At 47.0% G+C, this 12,025-nt stretch overlaps 1 protein-coding gene across 3 annotated transcripts in view; it reads left to right on the forward strand.

Annotated features, from left to right (window-relative positions):
• Window positions 1-12,025, forward strand: part of PKN1 (protein kinase N1) — a 60,233-nt gene that overhangs the window by 41,051 nt on the left and 7,157 nt on the right. For 2 of the 3 annotated variants that reach the window (XM_081900867.1, XM_081900865.1), the window contains exons 8-21: window positions 466-575; window positions 1,084-1,227; window positions 3,655-3,730; window positions 5,926-6,088; window positions 6,774-6,870; window positions 7,015-7,100; window positions 7,662-7,740; window positions 8,003-8,094; window positions 8,786-8,962; window positions 9,252-9,314; window positions 9,629-9,705; window positions 10,779-10,921; window positions 11,480-11,587; window positions 11,932-12,012. In XM_081900867.1, coding sequence (XP_081756993.1) covers window positions 466-575; window positions 1,084-1,227; window positions 3,655-3,730; window positions 5,926-6,088; window positions 6,774-6,870; window positions 7,015-7,100; window positions 7,662-7,740; window positions 8,003-8,094; window positions 8,786-8,962; window positions 9,252-9,314; window positions 9,629-9,705; window positions 10,779-10,921; window positions 11,480-11,587; window positions 11,932-12,012 — 1,496 coding nt within the window. The remainder of the gene's footprint in view (window positions 1-465; window positions 576-1,083; window positions 1,228-3,654; window positions 3,731-5,925; window positions 6,089-6,773; window positions 6,871-7,014; window positions 7,101-7,661; window positions 7,741-8,002; window positions 8,095-8,785; window positions 8,963-9,251; window positions 9,315-9,628; window positions 9,706-10,778; window positions 10,922-11,479; window positions 11,588-11,931; window positions 12,013-12,025) is intronic. The other variant, XM_081900866.1, reaches the window with a different exon arrangement.

Below are 12,025 nucleotides of genomic sequence, written 5' to 3' on the forward strand. Positions count from 1 at the left end.
CCTTTTAGCACAACTAGTTCTACATGGGGGGGTCTGTGGTCCCTGTCTTTCTCTCAGCAGTTCAGTCAACATCAGGTGGAATCCTTCTATTCTGTTTTTTCTCATTCATCTCTAATTTAAGAGATTTTATTTTTATTTTTTAAATTGTCCGGTAGCACCTTAGAGACCAACTAAGTTTGTTCTTCATATAAGCTTTCGTGTGCATGCACACTTCTTCAGATACACTCATAAGAGATTTTGTTTGCTTTGCCATCATCTGCTGAAGAATGTCAACAGTAAGTTGGGTATCTGAAGACGCATTTCTTTTCTCTGCGGTCCTTTTCCTGGTACCTGACACGCTGAGTGTTGGGACACACACCCTGTTTCCTGCTTCACTTTTTAAGAGTTAACACTTCTGAACTTGTTCCCCTTTCTTACTTGCTGTCCGTCGCTTTTCCAGCTTTATTGGTACTCTTCCTCTTGCAGATGAGGTGAGTGCTGTGCTGAAGCTGGATAATGTAGTTGTTGGCCAGACGGCCTGGAAACCCAGCGGCCTACAAGCCTGGAACCAGACTTTCGCAGTGGAGCTGGAGAGGGTATGTGGAAAGATGCATCCTTCCATGATATTCCTGGTTGGGACACAGGGGGTCAGCAGTTTTATAATGGAAAAAGACCCCTGCGTTTGCTATCCTTTTGGGAAAGGAATGGAGGGTGGCAATCACATTCATACCCACTGTTGGCCCCCTCTTCTCAAATAACACTCCCAATGTCAAATTATAACTTTGTGGAGGAATGAGAGAGTTTATCAGGACTCATACACTGATATAAAAGAGGAATTTTGTTCATTTGTGCATCTCAAGGACATAGCAAGGGTCAGTAAGATTCTTTGCTCTTTGTACTCATCAAGCAGTAGACTGGGCAGCTATAGCTCTGGCACCTTTTGTGTCGTATTGCTAAACTGTGCTTCATACAGAGAAAGGTGGTGAAGGTGTGTTGTCCCCCAGTGTCAGTTTTGATTGAGCAGTTGTGGGTACAATGTAGAGTCAAAGCCAATAAGCTGCTGCCTTTTTTTGAAAAAAAAAGTATTATTTCCCTTCCTCTTAGGCACGAGAGCTCGAGATTGGTGTGTACTGGCGTGACTACCGCAGTCTCTGTGCCCTGAAATACCTGAAGCTGGAGGATTTCCTAGACAACCAGCGCCATGAAATCCACCTGGAGTTGGAGCCACAGGGCATTCTCTTGGCAGAGGTAATAAAAAAGAGCCAAACTGGGCAGAACAGGGATCTGAACATCTAGAGATCCAGCTAGTCAGATTTCTTAGCAGAATACTCTTAGATAAGATAGGAAATGCCAAAACACAAGAGTTATCTGATAATAGCAGAAGAAATACAACCCCATTTTCGCTACCATTTTTCTGAATATTAAGAAAGTCCTCAAAATAATTCCTATTATTATTATTCCTTCTATAGAGGCTAAGCACTTGCCCAGTGTACTGTTAACATGCAGCCCTTTGTAAAAGTGGAAGTGTCAAATAAGCAGCAATACATTCTCCATTTATTGGCAGAAATGACCCATGCTTTGTTAATCTGTTTTTTATTTATTTAGGGTTGATATATATATATATTCTGGGAATTTACCCTGTTTGGTATTTAATCATATCTTCCAGAATATTTTTCTCAAGTGAACATGGATGTCACTGTTTCACGTTGCTGGATTGCAACCAGCACAAGTCTTGTGCTGAATTTTTAAAATTGTCTACAAAATTCCAAAGCAGACTCTTTTAAATTGCCTGTGGATTTTAATGTTGGTCCCCCTCCCCATCTATAAAGTGCTTTGATATGATCATTAGGAAAATGCAGTTTACCTACAACAAAAGCACCACTTTGAGAAAATACATTTAGCATGTGTACGGTTACTGTGAACATGCGCAAAGAAATCCACCTGGAAAAGCTTTGTTCTTTTTCTGAAGCATTGCATCTCATTTGGATGCTAAAATATGGAATATTCGTTACAGGGACAATCAACAGACTGCTATCTATTTCAGTGCCAATTCAATTCCTGTGGGATAGTTTCCTCCCACAAAGATTTCATGTTGAGAAAAAGAAGTCAAAACACCCCCAGCTTCTGTTTTGTCTCATTTTGACAGGATGAAAGAATGATCTCCAAGCCATTTATTCCAGCCTGGAAACAGTGTTGGTGAACCCTGAATTAGCACAGGGTTAGCGAGGAGATAGATGTTGCCTCTCTATAGGTTTTCGGTGCACTGCCAAAAACCCTTTTTATTTCAGTGAGCTGTCAGTGTGGTTTAATGCTTTTAGCTCCTTGCTTTTAAACTTGTTTTGACCTGCTCTTAATTATATGGTGCTGTTCTTCATAATCATCAGATTGTCTCCATTGTATTTATTTTGATATGTTATTAGTAACTTTGCGAGCCACTTTGAATTTATTTGTAAAGAAAATCAGGGTAGAAATTTCTAAATACAGTGGTACCTCGGGTTAAGTACTTAATACGTTCTGGAGGTCCATTCTTAACCTGAAACTGTTCTTAACCTGAAGCACTGCTTTAGCTAATGGGGCCTCCTGCTGCTGCTGCGCCGCTGGAGCATGATTTCTGTTCTCATCCTGAAGCAAAGTTCTTAATCCGAGGTAGTATTTCTGGGTTAGCATAGTCTGTAACCTGAGGTACCACTGTAAAATGAATGTTGTAGAGATCTAAGACCTTACACTCTTACACTGGTACTTATGGAGCTCTGATTTTTCTGACAGTGCTTGGCTGTCCCTGTTTTCGTCCTCATGACAGGGCTGGGCAGTGGGGAAAGGTTTAAGTTTCTCTATCCAACATTGTGATGGGAAAGAAGCTGAGGCTGGTGAAGAGACTCTTGGGCTGGGGTATAATTTAGATCAGAGCTTTCCAAACTGTGTATCGCAACATGTTAATATTTCGGCTGCAATCTGTCGGTGTGTCACATGAATGCTCCCCACGCCCCTCCTGGGGCTGGAAATGGGTTTGTTTAACCTTTGGTTTGCTAGCAAAACTGAATTACTGTGTCACGAAATGATGCATGTCTAAAGAGTGCATCACTGACATGGAAAGTTTGGAAAGGTCTGGTTTAGATGGTTTTGTGTTATTGATAATAATTTTTCATATATTTTTAGATCTTACTATGATTTATGTGGAAGTGGTTCAGTTTGGTTGTGTACTTTCTGATGAGTTTTATTTATTGCTTAGGACTACTTTTGTTATGTTTGTAATTCTGCAAATGTTTTCATGTTGTAAGCCACTTTGAGCATGGTTTTTACGATGTAAAGGTGGCATATAAATAAAATGATGATGGGGTTGATGATTTGCACAGAGCACCTGATGGGAGTGTGCACGCCTCTGTCCGCCTGCATGTATGTGGTGTACATATGGGTGTTCAGGAGTGTGGGAAGGCCACACCCAGCGCTGACCTAGCAGCCCCTGGAGTGGTTATCCTGGGGCTGCGAAAGGCTAAGCCCCTCCCCCCTGCTCCAAGGTGGAGACGTCTTCTATCCCATTCTATGTGGGTGTGCTTTATAACCTACCCTAACAGCCTCAGCCTTGAGGCTCTTTTTGCAGTAGTGTTCATAGCAGAAATTATCGCCTAGTGTGCAAGCTCACCCTTGACTAGCTTATGTCATTTTCCCCTGCTGCAGGTTACCTTTTTCAACCCTGTCATTGAGCGCATACCCAAGCTCCAGCGGCAAAAGAAGATCTTCTCCAAGCAGCAAGGTAAGGGTTGGGTGAAAATGCCAAAAGGGCAGGCAGCATCTTTGCCACCCTAGCCTTGCCTGGTTTTCTCAGGTGCTTTCTTAACACACATTGTAGAAGGATTGTTTGAATCACGCATCCTTCTGCCAACAGCTCAGCTCACAGGTAGCCATTGTTGTGCCCTCCAGGTGAATGATGGGAGTTGTAGTCCAGCAGCAACACATTGGATAACCCTGGGTTAGTTTGGGAGAAGAAAATAAGCTGTGTTGCTGACTATGTACAATGGTATCCACCTAAGGAGTCCTATCAGCGCAAGCCTTGTGTGAGGGCTTCCACAATGTGGCCTTCCCCTCCTATCCTCCCCTGGCACCCCCTGAAATTGACTTGTGGGGTTTCTCTTCTCCCCCCCCCAAAAAAAAACCAGTGCATGGGGGAAGGAGGAAAGGGAGATCATTCTGACTGGCAAGCTTCAGTGTTTGCCCTGACAGGATGTGCACCATAGTGCAACATTGAACTCCACTCACAGTGTCATAATTTAGTGACAGGTAGGTGCAATCAGAGTTCCTTGTGGGGTATTGTCAGGGGTGGAAGTTCGATATGACATTTAAGAAGGAATGTGCAAGTTGCTCTTACTGGCACTTTGAAATGGGGATGAGTCTAGTCAGAAATCCTTCAACACTTCAGGAAAAAACTCCCTTGCACAACTAGGTCAGGAACCCCCATCGTCTTATAGTCTTAGGAACTATCATTTAATACTGCACTGCATGTAAATGTTTCTTTCCATAAGCTGATCACAACATCCTGGTAGCATTATGTCCACTTACATGTATGTGGTCTCAATGAGGGGTGGTCTTCCTTCTTCATGGGTACAGGCACTACAGGGAAAGAGAATGATACTGGTAACACTTCTCGTGTGTGTGTGTTACTTACAACAGACGCATAAGAGAGGACAGTGGCACTCTTGTATGGCATAGGGCTGGAGATGAGAGGATAGTGGCTTTCTTAAGGCCGCATAATAAGCTTGCAGCTAACGTGAGATTTGAACCAGATATGTTGCTGCTCACTTTCAGGCTGTAGGCTACACCAGCTCTCAAAACAGCTGTGTTATCACATGGAGGGTTTGGTCTCTGCATTAATACCTGTGTTTATGTACATACAAAATATGCTTAGATTTGGAAGGTATTAAACACAGGTATTTCGGGAGAGAGAAGCGTTTCAGGACTACATTGTTAAAGTACTTGCATTAATGAAGACAGGTCTGAGGACCCACCTTCACTATAAAATGAAGTATTTTGTACATTTCAGTCATCGTCACTAATTGCTTGTGACTAATGATTCTTGACTTGCTGGCTTAATGCTATTTATTTATAAAAATTTCTTTTCCCACCTTTCACCATGTGATTCCAGAGCTGGTTACAACAAGATGATACACAATTATAAAGACAAATAAAACTGTTGGGGGTCATATAAAACAAGTAAAGCCATTCCAAATGGCTAGAACCTGGGGCCACCCAGAGAATCTGATTGATTCAGAAGAGAACAGATTTCTTCATTACACATTGTTAACCTGTGGAATGCACTTCCTTAGGATATGGTGGTTGCTTTGAAAGGGAATTAGCCTTGTCCTCAGTTTGTTTGGCAGTCAGCTGCTACTAGGTAAGGGACCCCTGACCATTAGGTCCAGTCGTGGCCAACTCTGGGGTTGCGGCGCTCATCTCACTTTATGGGCCAAGGGAGCCGGCATACGGCTTCCAGGTCATGTGGCCTGCATGACTAAACCGCTTCTGGCGAACCAGAGCAGCGCACAGAAACGCCGTTTACCTTCCTGCCAGAGCGGTACCTATTTATCTACTTGCACTTTGATGAGCTTTTGAACTGCTAGGTTGGCAGGAGCAGGGACCGAGCAATGGGAGCTCACCCCGTTGCGGGGATTCGAACCGCCAACCTTCTGATCGGCAAGTCCTAGGCTCTGTGGTTTAACCCACAGCGCCACCCACATCCCCAGCCGCTACTAGATGATGCCTTATATGCTGCCCCCAGGTTCAGAGCCAGAGCCAGAATGTCAGTTGTGAAAACAGCAGTGGAAGAAGGCGATTGTCCTCATGTGCTGCATATGGGCTTCCCTGGGGTTGTCTGGTTGGGCCGTGTTGGAAACCGAATGCTTGCTTTGATCCAGCTGCACTCTCAGGGTTTATGGTCTGACATTTCTCCCCAAGGGAAAGCTTTCCTGCGTGCCCGCCAGATGAACATTGACATTGCCACATGGGTGCGACTCCTGCGGCGCATCATCCCCACGGCCAACACCACAGGCACTTATAGCCCTTCGACGCAGATGACTCCAACATCTGGCTCCGAAAGCAGGCATAGCCTCAACTCTGGGTAGGTGCCCACTAGACTGGGTGAGCAAGCAGCCTGTGCAACAGGGAAACACAAGATCTTTTATATTGTGGCTCCTTTTTTTCCCTTTTGTTGCTAGGGTCAAAGCAGGCATAGGTAAACTCCGGCCCTCTAGATGTTTTGGAACTACAATTCCCATCATCCCTAGCTAACAGGACCAGCTGCCAGTGATGATGGGAATTGTAGTCACAAAACACCTGGAGGGCCGGAGTTTGCCTATTCCTGGGTTAAGGAAAGAAGGGAATTTGAGGGGAACGATACGTTTGAAGGGGCAATGTTGAGATACCCTATTCTCGGTTGGGCACTAGGGTACCACCAGGTGGGTGTTATCTAGCATTATAAGAATATCACGATTGCACTTGCTATCATTTGTAGCTGTGCCATAGCCATGCAGGTTTCTAGACCCGTTGACAACTTCCTTCCAGGGCCCAGTTCACAAAGCAATCAGAGCTTCCCCCCCCCCCAAAGCACTTGCCTTTCTCCAAGACACAAAGATGTTCTCCTGCAGGTCTAGCTCTTGCCTAGGTTACCTAGAGTGCTGTCAGTGTGATGCTGAGACCTGGAGGCAGTGATCTGGGTGCTGCTTGCCTCCATTTCTTACTCAACTGCAACCCCATGATGTTATTGCCTGGGATTCTCCAGAATGGAATTTTCTCCTTTTCTCCAGGGACATTGCCATTGAGAAGCTGAGCTTGGATGGGGACAGAATTCAAATCGAGCAGGTGGGCCAGGATGACAGTGAGCTTCCTGGGAAGGTCTTGTTGGTAAGTGGTTGTGTTCTTCCCCTTCTTTCATCTGTCTGCCTGGAAGTTGCTCCCTTGTCTGCTCCTCTGTCATGAACAGCAGTGAGTTGCCTTAATCTGCCATTTGCAGATGCTTCTAATTTGTTTGTGTGCTTGTCTCTTCAGACCTCACAAGTTGGGGAGGAGATTCCATTTCAGGTGGAGCTGGGCCCAGGAGGGGAGGCAAGAGGATCTGATGGTACTTTTCACAGGTAGGGGACAATCATTCTTCCCCCTCCCACTCCACATGCACCCCCTATATGCAGATCCTTGCTCACCTTCTATGTCATATACACACTACAATTGCACCCCACCTCCTTACCATGTTCTAACCCTGCCTCCTAAAGTGGCTAACCTCAGTCTATACTGCAATGAAAGCTTAGTTGTGGCTCGTCCCTTGCACAGGTTCCAACATTTCTTGACCTCTTATTTCCAGCAGTTACTTTGGTTTGGGAGATAGCAAACATAATATATTGTTTTCTGGGGTGCTTGCTTGGAATGTGCACATGCAGATTTCACAAACCACTGAAGTTTTAAGTGTAACGCCATTGATAACACATGTCTTGCTTCCCTACCACCTTTCACAGTGCCCAAACTGTGGTGTTCCCTGTTGCAGAAACAGGGGGTTCTCACATGAGCTGACATTCACAGGCCCAAGGGTGGAGAAGCTCATTGTGTGTGTGTGTGTGTGTGTGTGTGGTGTTTTTTTTGGGGGGTGGGGGAGAGAGGTGGGGGGGGACAGCTTTCTCCAACTTGTTCTTTTTATCTCACAGCAGCCACCTGAGAAAAATGCCTCTCGCGTTGGATGACTTCCGATTTGTCGCTGTGCTGGGGCGTGGCCACTTTGGCAAAGTGAGTATTCTAGTAATTCCTCCTCAATGCTTCTAGCTATCTTATATTCCTCCAAGAGGTGCATCTGCTCCCCCCCCCCCCCATCCTGACAGGCATAAGGCCATCTGCTAGTGGGTGACTAGGGTCTGGAACCCTGGCTCCTCACTTCTTCTGCTTGAACCTCTCCTGATGTCCTAGTTTGCCTCTTCAGTGTCAGAGAAATGTTAGATGCTAGTTTAGTCACTGATCTATTCTGTCTTTCTTGTGTTCGCCTTGGGCGTAGGTGCTGCTGTCTGAATTGCACCGCACAAGGGAGCTATTTGCTATTAAAGCCTTGAAGAAGGGTGACATCGTTGCAAGGGATGAGGTGGAGAGGTGAGTCTGTTCCAGCAGCCAAGGAAAGGCATAGTGCCAGGGGGGCTGGAGGGCGTCTCTGGGCATTTTTAATATGATTTTGGTGTCATAATAGTGCTAGTTTGGGATAAGACCTGAGTCTCCATCCCCATACTAGGCTCTGTTCCTGTTGCCTTGGCGGAAATATTATGTGTGTATGCAAGAGAAATGATATTTGTATGCAGGAGCTGAAAAAGCACGTTACTTCTCATGAGGAGCCATGGGCTCATGCAACTCCCAAGGTCCCCAAAGGGGAGGAGGGAGCAGTTCTAGCCAGTTAAATGCCATTAGTCCAAAGGTGCTGTAACCTCCCATGCTGTGTCTGTCTCTTTGATCACTCCCATGGGAATACTTTATCCCACATGTGCCTGTCTCAAGTAGCATCAAGGCTCCCCACACCCCACTGTACACAAGGGTAAAATGCATGTATGCATTGAATTGTGTGGGAGTGGGAGCTGGGAGGGAGGCAGTTCCGATGTGGTAGATCTCTGCCTTCACAGCTCTGTGTCTTCTCAGTGAGACAGCCATGCATGCATGTGGATGCACACACACACGAGCAGTGACAAATGCACAAATTGCAACTGTGAAGGCAACAGCCTGTTTTTAGAGTGCCAGGCAATGTGTGGTTGTCGCCCTCCTGACATGGTTTCTCTCCCCCACCCTTCCCTACTAGCCTGATGTGCGAGAAGAGGATCTTTGAGATCGTGACCCATGCACGACACCCCTTCCTAGTGAACCTCTTCGCCTGCTTCCAGACACCCCAGCATGTCTGCTTTGTTATGGAGTACACAGCAGGCGGAGACCTCATGATGCACATCCACACGGATGTATTCACAGAGCCACGTGCCACGTGAGTTATGGGTCAGGGAGAGGGAGCCACAGAGCAGGCAATGGAAAGGGGCTAGAGGCGCCCAAAAGCATCTTGCCCATTGCTGTTTTGGGGTCACTTGCTCTCTTGCCAGCACACTGAGAGCCGATTAGGCAGGGATGCAGTGGGTGGCGAGCCTGCCTTTCCAGCCCTATTTACTTTGCCTGTTACTGCACACTTCTCTTATTGAAGCCTTCATGCAGTTAGTTAGTCATTGCTGACTAACCAGAGAAGGGCTGGTCACGGTCTCTCCCTCTCTTGCCCTCTGTAGGTTTTATGCTGCTTGCGTTGTGTTGGGGCTGCAATTTCTTCACGACCACAAAATTGTATACAGGTAGGTAACGCCATGAGGGCCACCATCCTGGTAAATTCCTCCCCTCCCAGAGTCTCTTCTACACTCTTCCGTGTTGTCATTTTGCTCTGTGCTTCTTGATATGCTTTATAGCGTAGCAGGGTGTTGTTCATCTGCCTATGCACAGTGGGATAATCGTGGTGTCTCCTGCCAAACAAAGAGCTGTGGAATACTATACAGGATTCCTGTGTTACAGTGCAACTTCAGTTAACCCTGTAGCTCCCTTCGGTGAGGTTGGCTAATAGTTTCTGCAGAATGCAGTGGTTCTCTCTGCCTAAAATTCTCTTGCCCTGCAGGGATCTGAAGCTGGATAACTTACTGCTGGACACAGAGGGTTTTGTGAAGATTGCAGACTTCGGCCTCTGCAAAGAAGGTGATTGTCTGGGGTGAGATGGATACCTCCACGGTAGGCATAGGATCCTCTAAACTGCGGGTAGTGAACCCCACAGCCTGCAGGCTGTAAGATATTTTAATGGCCACAGAGACCTTTTTCCACCCCCACCCCCCTGCCCGACATTTGACATTTTCAGGATTTTCCAGAATTACCTTGTGGCCTTGCTTGGATGCATAGTTATTGCACTTAATTATTTTTTAAACCTTTGCAGTCCTTAAACATCACTAAAACTCCTTAGACAGAGTGATTCTGCAGCTCTCGGTAACTTTTGTCCCAGGCACTTCCTGTAGCTTCACGCTGACACCTAATGAAGAGATATAATCTCTGCTATCGATCTCGAGAGCAGCCAAAGCTTGAAGCTGCAGAATGCATATCTTTTCATTGGTGCCAAGCTGCAGGAAGTGCAGTAGCACTTCTTCCCTCGCCCCTGCATTTATTCCTCTTTTTATAGTATACGGGGGGGGGGGGAGAGACATTTGTATCTGCCAGCCTGTCCCCCCTTCAACTGAGTGTGTGCGTGCCTGCTTTGGTGTGTGTGTGTGTGTGTGTGTGCCCGTGTGCCCCCCAACTGTGTGTGTGTGCAGGCTGCTTTTCATCTTCTCTCCACACCCCCGGGACTGTATGCACTATGTGCTCCGTGGGTGTGCACATGCGTCCGAATGTGTGTTCATGCTGGCTTGCAGCCCTTGGCCCTCAACCTGAAAAATGTTGACCGCTCCTGCTCTAAATCAAAATGCAAATGAAGTACAGCCTTGTAGAAATGATGCCAGACTAAAACAACTGCCCTGGTAGGCACTAAACTAATCTACAATGATCCCCAAAAGACCTGGTTGGTGGGGAGCATGCAGAGGGGAGGAATGGTCTGTTTTGCTTAAGCTTTCTTAGCCCAGTTCTCCACTGTCATGTGAAATCCTCCAAATCCTGAAGGAGAATGTGCTTCATCTATCCCTTATTTCAAAAGTCCCCCTCAGATGTTTCCAGATGTTTGTCCCTCCCTGGCAGGAACATTGGTGAGGGAACGTGCTAATAACCACTTTCTTTTGCTCTGCCAGGGATGGGCTACGCTGACCGCACCAGCACCTTCTGTGGGACTCCAGAGTTCTTGGCTCCTGAGGTGTTGACAGACACATCATACACAAGAGCCGTCGACTGGTGGGGCTTGGGGGTCCTTATCTACGAGATGCTTGTAGGGGAGGTGAGTCCCACCTGTTCGACTGAGGAAAACAGTGAGTTGAGAGCAAGAGACCAGGGTATTATTATTGGCAATGAAGCATAGGATTGTGTGTGTGTAGGTTTGGAGGCAGAGGGGTTGCGCACACACACACAGTGTACGCAGAAGAACTTGGATGTTTTGGGTGACAAATGATCATTGGCTCATCTTGCTCAGTAATTGCCATGGCTGCCCAGGAGTCTCTCCAAGTCCCACCTGACTAGGTCAGGCATTTAAACCATTGCAAAGCAAGATATTCTCCTACTGAACTGCAGTCATTCCCAAGGAGGGAAATTAAAGAGGCCTCGTTCTCCACAAGAGCCTAGGAAGAGCAAGGTTGGAAGTTCTGTGAGCTAGAACTGACTTGAGAAGAGTTGCCTATACAAGGCCATGTGAGCCACCTAGGTGTTTTAGGGGGCATGGGTGGTGGCCCAGCACAGATGAAAGCAAGGGTGTCCTGGAGCTCATCCTTAGGGATGCCCAGAGGAACAGATCATCAATGACGCCCTTCATCTACTAATCCTGCCTCGATTGACTTTGTAGTCCCCATTCCCTGGAGACGATGAAGAGGAAGTATTTGACAGCATCGTCAATGATGAAGTGCGCTACCCCCGTTTCCTTTCCTCGGAGGCCATCGGCATCATGCGCCGGGTGAGTCTAGGAGCTTCCCCCCCCCAGTCTGGGCTGGAGGCTTGCCAGAGTCAAATAGGGTTGGGGTGGGGGTGGTTCCTACTTAAGGGAGCATAGGCTGTGGAGAACAAGGGGACGGGTTTGGGGGCCTTGAGCACAGTGGAGCACCACTCTTTTGCAAATTCTTTCAAACCACCCCAGGCCTGAGTATGGGCCGAGCATGAGTCCAATGGAGCACACTCTTCTCCGTCACCCCAGGCTTTGGGAGAGACTGTGGAGGGTAGGAATAGGTTAACAACAGCTTTGCTTGCTCACAGGGAAGCCTGGTGCTGATGATCTCTCTCTCTCTTTTTCTCTCCACTCAGCTGTTGCGGCGGAACCCAGAACGTCGCTTGGGCTCTAGTGAGCGAGATGCTGAGGACGTGAAGAAGCAGCCATTCTTCAGGGTCAGTTTCTGTC

This window comes from Podarcis melisellensis (assembly GCF_964234715.1).
Source record: "Podarcis melisellensis genome assembly, chromosome: 2".
Lineage (NCBI taxonomy): Eukaryota > Metazoa > Chordata > Lepidosauria > Squamata > Lacertidae > Podarcis > Podarcis melisellensis.